The 19248-nt window shown below is 46.3% G+C and overlaps 2 protein-coding genes across 11 annotated transcripts in view; one reads left to right on the top strand and one right to left on the bottom strand.

Moving 5' to 3' along the window:
• Positions 1-357: 357 nt before the first annotated feature.
• On the bottom strand, positions 358-17067 carry LOC149125679 (uncharacterized). Of its 10 annotated transcripts, none has more exons than XR_016210972.1 (5): positions 16414-17067; positions 8834-8891; positions 4601-4657; positions 3303-3448; positions 358-1300 (listed from the first exon to the last, which is right to left on the bottom strand). XR_016210972.1 is itself a non-coding variant. In XM_089300505.1 (4 exons), exons 1-4 carry the CDS (start codon positions 16862-16864, stop codon positions 1285-1287), a joined length of 582 nt encoding a protein of 193 aa, XP_089156631.1. In that variant the 5' UTR covers positions 16865-17067; the 3' UTR covers positions 358-1284. The 10 variants fall into 10 exon arrangements, 4 of the variants coding, with proteins under 4 accessions (XP_089156631.1, XP_089156630.1, XP_089156629.1 ...); XR_016210971.1 differs by having other exon boundaries at positions 8834-8865; XR_016210973.1 differs by lacking the exons at positions 3303-3448; positions 16414-17067 and adding an exon at positions 12787-14878.
• The window catches only part of CACHD1 (cache domain containing 1), a 247434-nt gene continuing 243404 nt past the window's right edge, over positions 15219-19248 (top strand). The window contains exon 1 of the mRNA XM_002715945.6: positions 15219-16102. Within this exon, the coding sequence (XP_002715991.4) occupies positions 15851-16102 (252 nt within the window). The 5' untranslated portion in view covers positions 15219-15850. The remainder of the gene's footprint in view (positions 16103-19248) is intronic.

Below are 19248 nucleotides of genomic sequence, written 5' to 3'. Positions count from 1 at the left end.
GTTGGCCTTTGATGGATTCTACCTGTCCTATGAATAACTTTTGTGTTTAGATCTTTGAAAATTAATGTGATAAAAATGACTAGTTTTTGAAAAGTCAAAGAAATCCAAAAAAGGGTCAAGTTCTATGGAAGTTGGATATGCAGGTAGTAGGTTTGGAGTTGGATACACCTGAACTTCACACATGACTGGTCATCATAGATAGCTTTTATGGGCCTCGGTGTCATCATTTATAAGGAGACAGGGACCAGGAGAAAAGGGCCTTTCTGATGGGTGAGGAGGAAGTGGGAGATTTTATGTAGCAGGCTGTTTGTGATGTATTCGTGTGAGTCAGGGCCTGGTAGGGAAATCTGCATCTGCTTTCTTTTATTTTTTTTTTTAAGATTTATTTATTTATTTGAAAGTCAGTTACATAGAGAGAAGAGAGGCAGAGAGAGAGAGGTCTTCCATCTGATGGTTCACTCCCCAATTGGCCGAAACGGCCGGAGCTATGATGATACGAAGCCAGGAGCCAGGAGCTTCTTCCAGGTCTCCCATGTGAATGCAAGGGTCCAAGGACTTGGGTCATCTTCTACTGCCATAGCAGAGAGCTGGATTGGAAGTAGAGCAGCCAGGACTCGAACCGGCGCCCATGTGGGATGCCGGCACTGCAGGCGGCGGCTTCACCCGCTATGCCACAGCGCCGGCCCCTCTGCATCTGCTTTCACATATCTAGAATAGGAGAAATTTAATGCAGGGGACTCATTTATTAAATGGTACTGGAAGAGCTGGAATCTAAAGATGTTGCAGGGATATAAGGAAAATGTGGAGTTACAGAGACCATGGCTGAGGTCACACAGCAGAGATGAAACCACAGCTCCAGGAACAGGAATGACCCAGCCACTGCTGGGAAGACGCCACCTAAGGCAGGCAGGAGGGAGAAGTGCCTTGGCTTCTTCTTCCTCCACTCCCACATTGCTCACCAACACCATCCACAGTCTGAATCCAGGACTCAGCCCCTTTGCAAAAGAAGGCCAAGCAGGAGACAGAGAGACGGATCGCAAAGCAAACACACAATTCATTAGCTCAGCCAGTTAGGATTAGTTTTGGCCACAAGGGACAGAAGGTTCAAAATGACAGTGGCTGAAATAAGATGGAAGTGCAGGTCTCTGTCACAGAAAAGCCCTGGTAGGGGATTTAGGGCGTTTCAACACTTTATCCCATCAGAGATCCAGGTGTTCTTCCTCTTGATACTGCTGTATGTGTGGCCTTGAACTTACAGTCCCAAGTGGGACATCTGTGCTTCATTCAGGAGGCAGGAAAGCTGAACAAAAGGGAAAAGAGAAAATCACACAGACACTGCCTGGTAAAGCAATGCTTTTTGAACTGTGGTTTATGCCTCACTAGTGAGTCATAAAATCAATATAATGGATAGCTTCTAAAAGTGAAATAGAAGATATCAAAGTACACAACACTCTAAAGCTATTTCTACATTGAACTTGTGTTTCAGAAATAGATGGAGATACTTCAAAAAGTTTGTGGAATTGGACTTAAAAGATAAGCTTATTTTGGTGCAAAACTTTTTACTATCCATGCATAGTTTAGTCATAATATTCATTTTCCTTAAACTTTTTGGAGACTGCTCATAGACATTTTGAGGAAGGAGACCACTCCTTAGGTAACAGGGAGTAATGAAAAGTTCTCTGACCATCCAAGGTCATGTGGAAAGTGGAAGAGTGTCCAACTCAAACTCATTGCTTACATACCCAACCTTCAAAGAGTTTGACCTTATCTTGGATTTTTCTGACTTTCAAAAAGTAAACATTTTGTCATATTATTTTCAAAGGTCTAGATACGAAAGCTATGTATAGGGCTTCATTTCATGCAAGTATACAAGGGTACTTCTAAAAGAAAAATTGGGGAACATAAAACTAAATATAAGTTTATTTTGGTGCAAAATTTTGAAATCAGTGCACAGTTTTTTCATAACATGCATTTTCAATAAACTTTTGGAAGACCCCTTGTACGTAAATATATATGTAGTAAAAATAGATGTTATATAATTCTTATGGCGGGAATGCTGTCAAAAAATCAAATGCATTTTTATAAATTTCCTAAAATTATTCCACTTCTGTTTTATTCCATTGGCCAGAACTTAGTCATATGGTCGTATGGAATTGTAAGAAGGGCTGGGAAATGCACTCTCTTATAGGCAGACATTTGCCTGGCTAAAAATTAAGGGTTTTCTTTTTTTCTTAGCTTCACTATTCAAGGACGATGAGGAGTCTCCCACATTCACAGACATGGTTATTATCATCTTTTATTGTTGTTCCTAGTTACCATGATTATTGGCTGAAAGCATCTCACTCAGGGTAACTCCTGGCAATTTAACATAGTGATGACAATGCTGGTGCCTGGACCCACTAGTCTATATGTGAATCCTGTTTTGCCATTTAGCCTTCTCATCTATAAAACGAGGATAAAAACAGGGCCTTCTTCCTCAAGTTTTTGGAAGGACTGAATGGGGCCAAGTGTCCATGTTTAGCAGGTGCATACATGGTACATATGAAGAGCTCGGTGACACCAGCTGCAGACGTCAGCCCTGGAGCCCGGAGGCAGAGCATGCAGGAAAACAGCAGGGTGGCAGCCCACGGTGGCCAGCCAGCATCCATCCTCATCCTGGGGAAGTTGTGAAACGCACAGTGAATCACCACTGCTTCCCAGCAGCAGAGGGAATGTGCCGTGTCAGCCAGCGAGAACAGAACGGCTGAACCCCCTGGCACTTTTGAGGAAGAAAGCTGAGGGGCACTGAAAGCTACTTCCAGGGTCGAAGGGAAGTTGGAGTCTGAGGCTCAGTGCCTGGCATCTCTGGGGCGCTAGGTGGTTTGCTGATGGGCACATGACCACAATAGAGAGCACTGGGAGCCAAATGCCTTTCAGAGTACGACATCAACATTTTTCCTTTCATGTTGCTGAGATGGCATGGAAAGGACCACGGTTACACAAATAAGAAATCACACCGAAGTTGGATGTACTTTCAAAGGGAAAATTACTGTCACACTCTTTTGTTAAAAAACACATAGCTTTTCCTTTCACCTTCTGCATATTATGATTACTCTTTGAACACTAATTAAACACCCTCCATGTGCTAAGTGGTAAGCAGAACATGTGAATAATATTGTTCTTGCTCTCATGGTGATGAGGTGGTAGAACACTCCACAGGATAGATGAAGGTGAATTTGATGTTTGAATATTAATCTTACTCATTATAGCACTTTCAGGGAGAGTTGTGAAACTTATTTGGAAATATGAAATCAAAGATAAACCTTCTTCTGCTGGCAGAGGAGAAAGTCAGTGCTTGTCTAGGTTCCTTCATCTCCTAGGCACCTCCTGCACCTGTACCAGAGCTCATTTTAGACAGGACATGTGTCCCACGTGGCCAGTTCATGCATTTACAGCTCCTGTCTGGTTCCTGTAAGCATTTAATATGATGTTTTCTATGAATACTTAATCGTCTCCAGAATGTATTAATTCATTGACACATTCATGTATTCCTTAATTCAATAAATGTTTATTAAGGCCCCAATGTGTCCCATTTGCAGCTAAGATGGTATTAAAAATCTAAAACAAGTTGCTTTTCATCTAGAAGAAGTGATTGTACTGTAGGAAAGCTTTCAAGAATGAATAATTGCAAAGCCAGGTGATAAAGGCAATGCCTGGCACAGGCTAAGGGAGCTTCAAGTGGCAGGCAGAGTGGTCAAGAACGGTTCCCTGGGTGGGAGAAGTTTAACTGAATTTCCAAAAATAAGAAAGAAAAGAAGGCAGAAAGGCAAGGAAAAACTTTCCAAGCACACTAACTACATAGCAAAGGAAGGGAAGTGTACAGCCAGGGAGCTGTGGTCTAAGAGGTAAGTCGCTTGTTTTGGCTGGTACCCAGGATGTGTATGTGCAATGGCAGGAGGGTGACAGGGAAACAGATGGGTCAAGGTTCCAATCATGCTAGTGTGCATGTGCTTAAGATTTTCCATTGTATCCTGAAGATTATGTGAGATCACTGATAAATAAATATGGGAGAAATAAAATGACTTAATGGGGTTCAAAACAAGAAAATTCAAGGATGACTCTTTCACTTTAATCTTGAATGCCAGCAGGTTGCTCGCAGGCTCTGCCTTTTTTATGAAGTTCCTCACTTGTACTTATTTGTACTTGCAGTCCTTGCCTCTGTGCCAAAGCCCCTATGAGCAGGGACTGTACCTGTCACATCCCTGCCATCTAGTAAGACGCAAAGTCCCTGGCATAAGTGAATGACAAAAACTTTTAAAATCTTAATCTGGCTTGCTCCATTTATCATTCAGTTACCCATATACAAATTCAAGTTCAGGTTAGCCGGATGACCTAGATAATATATATACTATATTTATATTTTCATATATAATATATATTCATTATATATATTATATTTTATATAAATATATATTTTATACCATTAGTGTTTTTGATCCTTCAGGGTGTTTTGTGTTTAAGTTCCTGTATTTTTTACTTTCCTACAGATATGTGTTCATGGCCTCACTTTTCTGAGCATTAGCTTCCTCCTTTGCAAAATGAATTTGATCATAATACTTACCTGTTGTTATGAGGCAGGACAGCATTGTAATTAACTGTGATGGTCTGGATTCTGTTTCTTTATTTGAAAGAGAGAAAGAGAGAGAGAATTTCTGTCCGTTAGTTACTGCTTCATTCCCCAAATGATCCCAACAGCCAGGTCTGGGCCAGGCCAAAGCCAAGAGCCAGAAACTCTTTCCTGGTCTCCTACACGAGTAGCAGGAACCCAAGTACTTTGGCATCTTCCTCTGCCTTCCCAGGTGCATTAGCAGAAACCTGGATCAGATGTGGAGCAGCCAGGACTCTAACTGGAACTCCTAAATGACATGCCAGCATTGCAAGCAGCAGCTTAACCCACATGCCACAACGCTGCTGCCTGGCTTGAATTTACATGGTGGTACTATCACATATTACTTCTGAAACCTTGGACAAAAAATAAATCAATCTTACCAAATCTCAGTTTCCTAATATGTAAAATGGCAATGATTATACCTGCTTAACAGATTCTATTCATGGATAAAATAATCTACTTAAAACACTTGGCATTGTCCCCAGAACATAGTGAGCACTCAATAAATGTTAGCTTTATTATTAGGATTCACAGAGTTTCAGGGATTAAATGAGAACATTCCATTTAAAACATATAGCTTCATGCCCACAACCTAGGAAGCACACAGAAAGTGTTAGTTATTGATATTATTTCTATATATAGCTATTTTGTCACTTTGCAAATATTGTCTTGTAACTCATTTGCTTTGTTCTATCTCTCCTATTGCATCTTAATCTGGTTTAAATTTCTCACTGCTATTTCACTTCATATATTTCTTAAAAAATTTTAAAAAGGATCAGGAAGGACTGTTTTGCTCTTTTTTAAAAGAAGATTTTTTAAGGGCCAGCGCTGTGGCTTAGCAGGTAAAGCTGCCGCCTATGGTGCCAACATCCCACATGGCTGCCAGTTCAAGTCCCAGATGCTGCACTTCTGATCCAGCTCTGTGCTATGGCCTGGGAAAACAGTACAAGATGGCCCAAGTCCTTGGGCCCCTGCACCCGTGTGGGAGACCAGGAAGAAGCTCCTGGATCCTAGTTTTTGACCCACGCAGCTCCAGCCGTTGTGGTCATCTGGGGAGTGAATGAGCAGAAGGAAGACCTCTCTCTCTTTCTCTCTCTGCCTCTCTGTAACTCTGCCTTTCAAATAAAAAAAAAAAAGATTTATTTATTTATTTGAAATGCAGAGTTATATAGAGAAAGGGAAAGATAAAGATCTTCCATCCACTGGTTCACTCCACAAATGGCTGCAATGGTCAAGGCAGGGCCAGGCTGAAGCCAGGAGCCTGGAATTCCATCCTGGTCCTCCACATGAGTGACAGGGTCCCAAGGACTTGGGCCACTTTCCACTACAGAATTGCAGAAGATGGTACTTGAACTAGCACTCATATGGGATGACAGTGTTGCAGGCAGTGGCTTAACCTGCAGTGCCACCCACAACACCAGACCTTACTTTGCATATTTCTAACTGCGTGTCTCTTGCTGGAGAATACACTCAGAGCAAAAAGTAGCACAGTCCTTTGTTCACAGTAGCTGCTCCCTCAATGGTGGCTTTGATTTGGCTTGTTCATAAATTTTACTACTCCGAGATAGAGTTTTAGACAATTTTAAACTTTGGTAAGATGGAAAGAACTACACGACTTTGTATGTCTAATGAAGGGTTCACCAAGCCCATGGAAAGAGTATGTCATTTGATTTCAGTATAAAGAGATGTCTAACTGGGAGTCAGTTCTTGCTGTTTGCTTTCCATGACTCTTAAGTTGTGCTTAACTTATTACAATTATATTTATTGCAACATTGTTAGGTGCCTTGGCTGAAGCACTATGTTTTTGTTTATTCATTTGCTTTTCAAAATAAAAATCTACATCATAAAATTGCCTTAAGAAATTTCACTGTCCTTCTTGGTAATATTCAGATACCTTTGAGCTGCTACTTGGTTCAGCCAATAAATCTAGGAATAAAGACTCCTGGCCTTAAATCCATCTTCCACAACTATAGAATAATCTTTCTGAAACCTCACAGCCTTGCTGAAAAAAGTCTCTTGTGGCCCCCTATTCCTCACAGGAGACAGTCCAAGGACCTTGGTCAAGGACCAAGGCTCCTCTCTTCATTTACACCTTCATCCACTGCCCTTCACTATTCGATGTTGTAGCAATCCCATCCTTATTCAAATTCCTTTCTTTACATTGTAGTGTTTTGTTCTTCATTAGTTATTGAATGCTCTTCTCTCCTCCAGGCAAGCTCCTCTCTCCCTCTCTCTCTCTCCCTCTCTCTCTGCCCCTCAGTTTCTCCCTCCCTCCCTTCCTCCTTCTCTTCTTTCCTTCCTTTCTTTCTCCTTTTCCCCTCTTCCTCCTCCTGTTTCTTCTTGTCCCTCTTGTTCTTTTTCTTCTCCTTCTTACCTAACCGATGCTTTTGAGTTGGTAACATTTCTCAGGTGCTACCTCCTCCAGGGAACCTTCTCTCACCTTCCTACTAGGTTACATTAAGTATCACTTCTCTAGAACTTTTCATATTATATTCATTAATTCAACACATATTTTCTAAATATGTGATATGTGATATCACATATGTGATACTATGTATCAGGTACCATCTTAGCCATCAAGGATATGTTGACAAAGCACACACAAGTTCTTGCCTTCATGGAGCTTATAATAAATAAAATAAGTAAGCAAATCAATTTTGTTAGATGGTATGAGTACAAAAGCAGGCAGGGTTGGGGCTGGCGCTGTGGTGCAGCAGGTTAATGCCCTGGCCTGAAGCGCCAGCATCCCATATGGGTGCTGGTTCGAAACCTGGCTGCTCCACTTCCAATCCAGCTCTCTGTTATGGTCTGGGAAAGCAGTAGAAGACAGCCAAGTCCTTGGGCCCCTGCACCTGCATGGGAGACCCAGAAGAAGCTCCTGAATCCTGGCTTCAGATGGGGGTAGCTCTAGCCAACTGGGGAGTGAACCAGAGGATGGAAGACCTCTCTCTCTCTCTCTCTCTGCCCCTCCTCTCTCTGTGTAACTCTGACTTTCAAGTAAATAAATAAATATTTTTAAAAAAGCAGGCAGGGCATAGGGAGTTCCTAGGGAGAGTAATTGGTGTCACAAATCTAAATAAAATGGTTAGGAGAGACCTCCCCTCATATTCGAATACAGACTAAAAGGAGATGTGAAGAGACAGTCTCCATGTGTTTCTTGCATTTCTTGTGAGCAGGGCTCTAACTGCTCTTTTGTTCTGGGATACACACCCCCACACACATATACACATTAATGTTTGTTTACAGAACAACCTTAGTGGGTAGAAAGATGTCACTATTTGGAGCAAAGGCAAAATTTTGCTTTCTTTCCACCATGTAAGATATCTCCTTCTGGGAAAATGCAGTTCTGTTTGCATTTCATTATAAAAGATTTGGATTATCTAAGCTTAAGGTTCCCCTCCTCCAATGCTACCTAATATGTGCAGATGTGTCCTGGCCTTCTTCACATTGCCCTGTGGGGATTTAAGCTTGGAGGACTACCTCAAAAGGTGACAGTCTGCCTACTGCTCTTACTGTGAACAATAAAATCCTTTGTCTAACCCAGGAGTCTCACTCATATCTTCTGCCAGCTTCCATGAGGGTGTGGTGGTTGATTTGTTGGCTTTCAAATAGGGTAACGTCTCAGATCCACCACAGTTCCTCTTTATTTATTTGAAAGGCAGAGAGAGAGAGAGAGAGAGAGAGAGAGAAACACTCCAGCTCCTATCTGCTGGTTCATTCCCTAAATGCTTACAATGGTGGCTGAAACCAGGAGATGAGAACTCAATCCAGGAGTCTGAAGTGGGTGGCAGGAAACCAATTACTTGAGCCATCACCAGTGACTCCTGGAGCCTGCATTAGTAGGAAGCTGGAGTCAAGAGCCAGAGGCAGGTAGCCAGCCCAAGCACTCTGATATGGGGCACAGGCATGCTAACCACCAGGTCATATTTTGACCCGCCTTTACAGTTCTTGGGGGTGTAATGCAGATATTTGAAGGAAGGTAACACGGAAAGGCCGTGAGGCAATTGCTGTATGTGATATTATCTGTCTTTAAATTTTCTCTTTTCCCCAATAACTGTAAAATTTTAGGGACAACCAAAATTACCCATCCATGTATGCCTAGCAACAACAACAATAAAGACATTATTAGCACATAACAAATGCTCAGTAAATATTTACTGAAATGAACAGGAAAAAAATACTTGCCTTGGAAATGAGGAAGTTTCATAAGCAGAGGTCTGTGGAATGACAATTATTATAACTTCTTTCATTCAAAGAGATGCACATCATAGAATGGAGAAAAAATTAAGTTAGGAGTCCAACAGAGCTCAGTTTCCATCCTAGCTCCATAGCTTCCGAAACTGTGACCTTGGTCAAGTTACTTAACCTTTCTGAGTTGCAGTTTCCCTGGGTATAAAATCACAATAATTTTCTCCTCTGTTTTGATGCTTACATGATGGAACATAGAAAACATACATGAGATCTAGCAATAATATGTTGGGTGCTATATACACTACTCTGCCCATGGTAGCATCTCAGTAATTTTTATTTTTTTAACATTGTTCTACCTTTACTGGTTCACAGTTTGAAGGGAAATGGGAAATCTGATGATCTGTGTTCTGAGATTCAGCCCAGATCATTAGCCATTTTCATTTATTTAGCAATAAATCACACTTGTTGAGATTTGTCGTCTTATAGAAGCTAATGAACAAGTGCTAATATCTACCCCTGGAATTACCGCTTTCATTCTCCTGAGCTCCCTGAGTTCACAAGCTCATTATAGTTGGCAGCCAATTATTGTTTTGAATGAGAGGCCTGCCAGCAGCGTTAGGCTGAGAATTTGTTGTTAACTTGGACCTCACTTACACCTCAGAGTATGCCAAAGAGAATGATGCAGGGTTGAAAATCCGTACTACATTTTTGGAAATCCGACCAAAAGTCCCTGAAAACAGCTTGCCACGAGTTTTCCTGTGGTGAGTATCTTGGCCACATGTGGACCATGAGGGCTGTCACTGAAATGGCTGTGGGTCCCCTTAAATACGGAAGAGCAGCCAGCTTGTTGTTAACTCTTGGTTCATTCTTCCTTAATGGTCAAGGGACAAAACTGTGCAGCTTCCTGCATAGATGAGTGATTCAGAGATTTTCTTATGTTTTCCAGTTCTTTGGTACAACCTTTCCTGAGTTTCTTCCCTCAGTCTGGCTGTATGATTGACCCTGTGGGAGTAAAGAAGGAAGACAGTCCCTGACAAGTGATTCTGCTGAGAGTAGTTATAGACCTTCCCTGGATAAACATGCAGATGGGACAACATTTACAGAGGGGCAATGATAAAGCCGAGCGTTAAACGCTGGAGCTACTGGGAGGAAGCAGACAATGAAGGTACCAAACACTGATGGTCACAGCAAGGGTACAGGAAGAGTCCACGGAGAAAATGAGGTATCACACAAGTCTCATGGTGGTCTACTGTCTTCTAACTACAGTTGTGACCCACTTACCAGTCTATCATTTTGTAGTTCAAATAGCTACACAGTCAATAGTACCCTCTCTGTATAAATGTATGAATGAATTTGATTCTTAGAGTTACCTCAAGACTAGAGACAGGAAAAAAAAAGAGACTATTTATAATATATCTTGTAGACTAGATTTGGTATGAGAAAGTTCTGAAATCTTAGTGCTGGGACTTGGTGATTGTCTCTGTTGCATGCCACAGGTTCTAGGTACTCCATAATCCCGTCTGTCTGATTGGCTTTCTGAACTTCTTTGTGATATTTGCTCCTTCACATCTTTGGCTTGCAAAATTATACCCACTGTTTATGGGATGCTTCTATGTACCAGGTGCTATGCTAAGAGTGTACCTTTCACAAAAATCCTGGGAAGTATTTTACATATGAAGAAACTAAGGCTAAAAGAAGTTAAGTTTGATAGAGATGACATAGCTCATAAATATTGTTCTTGGGATACAAATGGGTTTTCTGATACCAACATTCACACTGCTAGTCACCACGCTATACTCGGGTATATATGGATACATACACTCACATACATGTATATACACACAAGTATGATCGTTTATACAGCCATATGTGTGAGAGTATGTATACACAGAAATGTGTATTAGTGATACATACACACACACGCGCACAGACATATAGATGAGAATGTATGTATTTATTAGATATACACTCATACACTCTTGCATGTACAATAAATATATAACCATAAATATGCCTCTCTATATATACATGTGTATGCACATATATATGGCTGTATATTAGCTGTTAGGCCAATGTGCATTATAGGAGTCTTGGCCTCCAAGGCCTATCTTGTGTCTTTTTCAATTCAATTACCAGTTCTTACTGCTTTTTCCTCCTAGTATTTGCTAACAAAACAATTTTAAGATTAAAGAGTTGTCCCAGCTTGTCTCAGCTAATCATTTTGCCTGCCTTAGATGCTGTAGATTGACTACCATGATGTCACAGGACCAACTGATCCAGTCAGTTGCCCCCCTGGGAAATAATCAACCATTGCTGAGCAGGGGTCAAAGCATAGGATCACTTCATTTACATGAACTGAAGACATTAAGGATTAGTAGCTATCAGGTAACAAGCTTTTATTGACCTATCATGTACAGTATGCATGTGTAAATGTTCTCTCTAACACCAGACCAGTGGTGCCAAGCTTGCAGCTTGTGGAGTTACCACTTCCAGGAGCCCGCTTGCAGTCTGACAATGGCTTGTAGGCATCATGGGTTGGGTCTGCAAAATGCATATTCCAGGACCCACCCCCACCCCCATATCCAGGGATTCTGCTTCATTTGATGTGGGAAAGAGTTAGGGTGTGCAACCTATTAGAAGCACCCCCAGGCTACAAGCAGCTGGGAGATCACACTTTTAGAAACTTCAGGGTAAAGAAAATAAAGGCTTGCGGGACAGACGCAAGGCTGCTTGCTAAATGCTGGAGGGACATCAGGTGCTGAGCTTTGGAGCAGCATAGGAGCAATGAACGCTGGGTTGGGGTGGTGGGGGTTGTCAGGGAAGGCCTCAGAGCAATGACATCTCAGCTCAAGGGGGGGACCGGCTATGTAGAGAGAAAGGCATGGTCTTGTGGGCTGTCAGAAAGGTGTTTTCTGGGGGGCAGGGAGGCATTTGGGAGAAAAGAGGTTAGAATAATGCCAGAAGGGCCAATAGGCCAGAGCGCAAAGAGCCCTGTTTGTCGTGTTAAGTTTATTTCTCTGAGCTGGGACATTCAGGATTGAAGGGATATAGATTAGTGAGAGGTAAGTTCAGATTTGACTTCAAAAGACGACTTTGCCTTCAGTGTGAAGAATAACACGACGGGATAGACAGACTGCATAGAGACTGTGAGGAGACTTCAGTCTTCATGCAGGTGAGCTCAATAATGGACTACAAAGGAACAGCCAGGAACAGGTGTGAGAGACACATACGGACCCGAGGTGGATACAGCGAGGCACCTGCCTCTCTCAGTACAAAGTTAGCAGGAGCATAGGAGGAGGCAGTAATGAGTTTTCCTTCAGGTATTCATGGGGACTTCAAAAAGTTCATGGAAAATGGAATTAAAAGATGTTTGTTTTGGCACAAAAAAATGTTTTGAAATCCATGCATGGTTTTTTCATATGTACTTCTCTTTTTAAAGATATATTTATTTATTTGAAAGGCAGAGTTACAGAGAAGCAGAGGAGAGAGAGAGAGAGAGAGAGAGAGAGTCTTCCATCTACTGGTTCACTTCTCAAATGGCCATTGGGCCGGGTCAATCTGAAAACAGGAGCCAGGGGCTTCTTTTGGGTCTCCCACGTCGGGTTCAGGGGTCCAAGCACTTGGGCCATCTTCTGCTTTCCCAGGTCATAGCAGAGAGCCAGATGGGAAGTGGAGCAGCCAGGATATGAACCAGCGCCCATATGGGATGCTGATACTGCAGGTATTGGCTTTACCAGAAAAGCCACAGCACTGGCCCCTTCACATGAACTTCTTAAAGCCCCCTTATATGCATGTATTTTAAAATTTTTTGCACCAAAGTAAATTTATAATTCCACTGTCCATGAATGCTTTGAAATCCCCTTCTATCTGGTAGTCGGTAAACAGTTGAAAGGATGGAGATTCAGTTCAAGAAAAGGATGAACTATATAAGGTTGCAAAACTCTTACCTTTTGGTGATAACTGGAGGCATGGCTGTAGATAAGTGTTCTCAGAAGAAAGAACAGTAGAGTGAAACCAGATGACACAGGCTGGTGTCTTGGCGTAGTGGGTAAAGCTGCCACCTGTGGTGTTGGCATCCTATATGGGTGCTGGTTTGAGTGCTAGCTGCTCCACTTCCATTCCAGCTCACTGCTAATGACCTGGGAAAGCTGTGGAAGATGGTCCAAGTGCTTGGGCCCCTGGAGTCACATGGGAGGCCTAGAAGAAGCTCCTGGCTCCTGGCTTCGGATTGGTGCAGCTCCGGCTGTTGTGGCCATTTGTGGAGTGAACCAGTGGATGGAAGACCTTTTCTGTGTCTGTCTGCCTCTCCTTCTCTGTAACTCTTTCAAATAAACAAGAACGAAAGAACGGAAGGAAGGAAGGAAGTAAAGAAAGAGGAAGGGAGGGAGGGAGGGAGGGAAAGAAGGGCCGGCGCTGTGGCTCACTTGGTTAATCCTCCGCCTGCGGCTCCAGCATCCCATTTGGGTGCCAGGTTCTAGTCCCGGTTGCTCGTCTTCCAGTTCAGCTCTCTGCTGTGGCCTGGTAGGGCAGTGGAGGATGGCCCAAGTGCTTTGGCGCTTGCACCCGTGTGGGAGACCAGGAAGAAGTACCTGGCTCCTGGCTTCAGATTGGCATAGCTCTGGCCATAACGGCTGTTTCGGGGGTGAACCAACGGAAGGAAAACCTTTGTCTCTGTCTCTGTCTCTCTCTCACTGTCTGTCAATTAAAAAAAGGAAAGAAAGAAAGAAAACACAGGATTGGCTCCCAAGAAATACCAACACAGACAGGATGGGCAATGGAGAGGCCCTCTGGGGGACGTGTCAGAAGGTTGGCGTAGAGACATGTGACAGCTTGGTGATGGTAACCTGGAAGAGTTTTCCAAAAAGTTGATACCAGCTGCCATTACTCAGTTATTTTCTTTTCTACTTACCAAGTGGACTAGTATGTTTTGTCTCACTGATTAACTACCATGTGCAAGGGTATATGATAAAAACCAAAAAAGCCTCTAAGAAATCTTGGCTCAACTCTGGGATAGAAGACAGACAGGGAGGTTTTCATTGCATTGTTAAGCAGAGGGTCATTTTTCTGAAACCTATTATGTTTGTGTGTGGATGATGCGGAAGTGAAGGGCTTGGTCCCTTCAGTGGACAGGCTCATCTGGGTTCCAGGGTGTCAGACATCTCAGACACTCAACCATGCGGCTGCCAAGGGTGTGATGTGCCTGTGTCAAGGTGACATAGACTGGAGAATATAAACCAATATAGCAGAGACAACACTGATTGGCAATAAATCGGAATAAATGATTGCTATGAGAAACACTGGGCCAGAGAAAGCTTAAAAGAGAAGATGAGTTTGTATACAATAGAATCAAAGAATTAAAACAGAAGACTTTTTGATAAAGTGAAAAAAAAAAAAGCACTAAATCTGGGTCTGGTCCTCCTACCACTTCTGCTAGGGAGCCCTGGGCAAGCCCCTCATCTTCCAGGGCCTGGCTGTGTGGCCTAGAAAGCTACACGCAGCCAACTTGCAGCACTTGGCTGCTTTTACACACACACACACACACACACACACACACACTTGTTTTCAGGTGCTTCCCACAGGTAACTTCTCAGAGGGTCTGAGCTGGGGGTCTGGGAGAACAGGTGTCTGCAGTGGAGTCCGGTTTAGTCGGGGATTTTTGGTTGATTTGTTTGTTTGTTGGAGTTGACGGGATCAGGTGGTTCATTTCCAAACAGAGACAGGAAGAGCTGTGTCGTGTTTCAGGGCAAGATCCTCAGAGTAAGACGTGTGCTTAAATTCTGAATCTGCTTCTTATCCCCTGGGTGACCTCCGGCAATTGATTCCACCGCTGTAAGCCCTAGTCTTTGTTACCTAAAAATTTGGGATAAAGATGCCTACCTCCTAGGGATGTTGTGGGGGATTAAAGGATAAGGTGTAGAAACCCCGGAGCACTGCGCCCGCCCGCACACAGGAGCGGGCTGCACACGGAAACCCGTCGATCGACCAGGGCTATTGTTATTGATAACCTGGAAGCCAGGCAGGGGACGCACTAGCTGCAGCGCCCTGGGTCCCCAGGCTCCGCCGGGCACACCGCCAGCGTCCTAGAACTTAAAGGGACTTTCGGTGGGCGGCACCTAGAGCCGGTAGGAGGCTGGAGTCCTCGCGTGGGCGGAGGCCGTGAGAGCCGGGGCGGGGGTCGCCGTCCCCGGGCACAGAAGGTCCCTGGCGGCCCCCTCCCGCGGCTGGGCTGGTCCCCAAGAAGCGAGGCTGGCCTCCGCGGCCGGCGCCTGGGGGCCGGTTGTGAGGCGGGAGCAGGCAAGGAGAGGAGGGGCGACTGGGGGAATTTCCCCGCCTCTCGCCCTCGCTCCATAAATCACCTCAGCCGCGGCGGCGGCGGCGGCGGCGGCGGCGGCGGCGAGCCGGGAAGTGCGCGGAGCCGGAGCGCGGCGTGGTGGCACCAGACACCTCCCTTTCCCCCACCTCTTTCTTTCTTTCGGTTGTGTTTTTTGTTTGTTTGTTTTTGTTTTGTTTTTTGTTTTCCCCCAAACCTCCCCCTCTCACTCCCGGTTCGGGTGGCTGCCCTGACCGCGCAGCCGGGTCGCCACTCCTCCTCCCGTGCTGCCGCCAGCCCTCGTAGCCGCCGCCGCCGCCGCCGCCTCCCCGCGCCCGGGCTCTGGGGAAGCGAAAGCCGCGCGGCCGGCGGCGCCGACTGTCAGCTCCGCAGCGCGCGCACTCCGGCCCACGGGCAACCGCGGCTCCCGGAGACCCGGCGGCACCGCGGGGAGCGCTCAGGCGACCGCTTCCTCTCCCGCCCAACTCCGAGCCGGGCGATGGTGGCCGCCCGCGCTCCCGCGCTGTAGCCGGGCGCCCCCTAAGTTTGGGAGCCGCCGACGCCGCAGCGCGGAGACGAGTCTGCAGAAGAAGAAGAAAGTTTTGCGGGCTGCGCCGAGCGGGCCCTGAGCGCACCTCCCGCGGCTCTCTCCCCGCGTCCCCGCGCCCGGAGCCCCTCGGCGGGGCGGCTGGGGAAGCTGTATGGCTCGGGAGCCGGAGGACGAGGAGACGGCGGGGGCGGCCGTCCTGGCCCAACGCTGTCCGGGCTCGCCTGGCTGGGCCGGGGCAGGGGCCGGGGCTCGGCGGCCGCCCCTCTGGCTGCTCTGCCTGGTTGCGTGCTGGCTCTTGGGCGCTGTGGCCGACGCAGACTTCTCCATCCTGGACGAGGCGCAAGTGCTAGCGAGCCAGATGCGGAGGCTGGCGGCGGAGGAGCTGGGGGTCGTCACCATGCAGGTAAGCGGCCGCCTTCACGGCCCTGGCCTTGCCCGTCCGGCAGCCCGCCTTTCCCCTTTGCGGAGAGCCGCCTCCCACTGCCTGGTGCAGATCCTCTTGCGGTGCACCGACTGCTCTTGGCCGGCGCAGAACCGCTGCCCCGCCGGACCTCTGCACAGAACAGACCCCTGGCTGCATACCAGCGCATCTTCCTTGCCCTGTCCACCCTTCCCTTTCTCCCCTGCAGAGCCCCCTGCCCTCTGCGCGGGGACACCCTCCCCCCACCCCCTTCCTCTGCACAGCCTTCTACGGCTCAGCTCCGGCTCCTTTACCTCGGCCACGATTCTCTGGTTGCTTCTGCACCTCGGTCCGGAATTTGCACACCTTCCTCGGGCCGACTCGTGTCCACCGCGCCACCGCTGCAAACTCCCGTTCCCTCTTTGTGTCCCCATCCTGGGGCAGCCCGCCCCGCCTGCCTCGAACGAGTTCCCGAGGCCCCCCGCCCCACCCCCTGGACCACCTCCTCTTGTGCCTGGTATCGAGGCGCACTGCAGGGCGCGCTGAGGGAAGGCACCGGCGTGGGCGCGGCTGCTCCGGGGCGCTCTGGGTCCCCTCGGAGAGCGGCCTCGGGAGTCGGCCCCGCGCTCCTGCTCCCCGCCCGGTGCGTTGGGGGGAGGGGCCGGCCTGGTGGATTCCTGGTAGATTCCGACTCGGGTCCTGGTGGGCGACTCTTTTTGTTGCTTTCCGCTTTGGCTGCGGTCGGTTGCGCGCTGTCCGCCGCATAAATGTTTGTGGTGTGTGTATATGTATGCGCCTTTTCGGAGGAGGAAAATGAATGCGTTTCCCATTGCTCTCGAGTGTTTCCCGTGCTGGTCGTCCCCGGGAGAGGGAGGGGGACGCGGAGAAAACATCCCCCCTCGGCTTAGAGGGAGTCGCGGGGATGTGACCAACAACCACCCGTGGTTAAAAAAAAAAAAATCGCAGAACGGCCACCACCTGGAGATGCTTGCTCGCCGCTATTCTCACCTTCGCGGCCAAAAAGGCCCACTCGTTTAGGGGCGGTTGAGGTGACATTCCGAGTCTGTCACCCTCTTAAGTAAAATAGCCCCCCATCCTCTTCCACTGTGCACCCTGACAACAATAACCGTGAGGGACGCGGTCTTCGAAAGAGCCAAGTTTCCAGGAATCTGTTCTGGGAAGAGGATTCTGATTTCGGTGCTACCCCGACTGCCCCTTCCAGCTCCCACCTCCCACCGGGAGAGGTGTTTTGAATCACTTTGGGATTCAGGTTTCTGACCTTTTTTTTTTCTTTTTTTCTTTCTTTTTACCCTCACCCCCACCCCAGTCCTCCCGAGAGAATATGGTTTTTCTAAAGCAAGTTCCACGGACCTTTTCCACTGTAGAAAAAATTGTTTTATTTTTGAAATGAGGTTGAGTGAGGAGTGGTTTGCTTGAAAGATAATTTTACATTTATTTACAGACACCGGGCCCTGGTGGATTTTTTCATTTGCATAATAATAGATAAGCTTTCAAGATAACATTTTCCTTTCCATACAGATCCTTCAGGTACACATTCAGTTATGATTTTTTTCCATTTGCATTTTCTGATATTTGACTATTGCTTAGTTCCTCGGAGGGAAGTGACTTTTGGACAAGGAAGGAAAGCTAGAATTTTCTTTTCAGTGGTGAATGTTTAGATCCAGAGCACAGAATTGTATTTTTGCAGAGGGCACCTCTGTTAATGGGGGAACTTGAGGATACTACAGTTTAGGCCTGTGCTTGCAGAGTGAGCTGGTGATTGCCACCTTCATCCCATCACCAGGGCAGGGCCGGGCATGGTTTTCCCCCCTGCCCTTCTCCTTGTAGGCTTAAGGACTTGCTTTTTCTTAGATGCTGACAGCCGTTTTACTGTTTCTCACCCGGTCCTTGACAAAAGGTGAAATCGGATCCCCACACATTGTCATTCAGGTAGGGATCCAAAGCAAATGTAGTTTTAAAAGGCTTCCCTGTTGAAAAGGAGACACTTCAGAAGAAAGCTCTGATCGGTAGGGGGTTTGTGCCCAAATGGCCCTTTATCTCCTCCCAACTGGCCTCTTTCTAACACCTTTGCCACCTCATTGTGGAAACTGACCTCCTGCGGCCAGGGTTTTGTCTGGCAAAATGTGAAGTGGCTTCCACACATACTGTATTTAAGTTCCTCTTCTGGCACTGTGCATTGATCTATCACTTGCCTCCTTGTGGGAAAATTGGGGGAAAGTCCCTTTTTGGAGAAGAATATGTGTGGAAAAAATAAAATCCAATAACGGCTAGATGTCTGGCCCTTAGAACAAAGATGCGGGGGCCTCAGGTTCTCCCCTGCAGACCTCTGGGTTTGTTCAGTGGGTCTGAAATTCTGTGGATTTAGTTACATAAATGTAGATTGTGTAGTCTCCCCTTGTAGAATGTTGGATTTGACCGATGCAGAGCTAGGCTCCGAGTGGATGGTAAGGTGAGCAGGGTCAGATCACTGGGGTAGGTCCTGTCTTTTTGCAGCAAGAAATGCCTTCCCCACTTAAGGGATTGACCCCTTTCACTTGACCTTGGCATTTGGAACACAGTATGGGCCTTTCAGGACAGCACCTCATTTATACAAATTTTTCTGTAGGTCAGTTTATATAAAAAGCCAATTTTCATTCTTTTCAATGACTTGTGGTGCTGAAAATCTCATCTCCTAGGACAATTTTTCATTTTGAGAAATTGCGAAGTCGCCCTCAACCTTGGCCTGTTGTTCTGTAGCATTTCCAGTGGCCGCACACACTGTTCACAGGAGGTTGGGAGGGGGAATTTTACAAAAACGGAAACCGGGCCTTCTTTAGCTCTGACATTCCCATGACATGGTTTTTGTGCTTGCTGGTAGAGAAGACAGTGTGAGAAGTACTCCATCTCCAAGATTCTCTTGGCTAAGTTTTCTAATGGTGGCTGCCTACTTATTTTGTTGTTATTGTTCCTGTTTAATAATGGACAAAAATGTTTTTGAAAAAAATCTCTGAATGATTTATACCCACCGATTTTGCCAGTGCCCTGGGAAAGCTGCCACTGGACGCTGCCCCCCTGGCAGCAGACATCATAGATCACGGTAAAAGTCAGAAACCTAATCATCCTCTCCTCAGGGGTCTGGCTGAGTGAAG

The sequence above is a fragment of the Oryctolagus cuniculus genome, chromosome 7, assembly GCF_051225735.1.
Source record: "Oryctolagus cuniculus isolate XC-2025 breed Fujian yellow rabbit chromosome 7, ASM5122573v1, whole genome shotgun sequence".
NCBI lineage: Eukaryota > Metazoa > Chordata > Mammalia > Lagomorpha > Leporidae > Oryctolagus > Oryctolagus cuniculus.
This window is presented reverse-complemented; position numbering and strand designations above follow the sequence as displayed.

Coding starts and splice junctions, on each gene's coding strand:
- LOC149125679 (XM_089300502.1), bottom strand. CDS start 16,992: ATGTTTTCTCCGCGTCCCCCTCCCTCTCCCGGGGACGACCAGCACGGG. Junction 8,866..16,413: donor ACCAGAGAATCGTGGCCGAG/GTAAAGGAGCCG, acceptor GTCATTCCACAG/ACCTCTGCTTATGAAACTTC. Junction 4,658..8,833: donor GAAACTTCCTCATTTCCAAG/GCAAGTATTTTT, acceptor TTTCAAATAAAG/AAACAGAATCCAGACCATCA.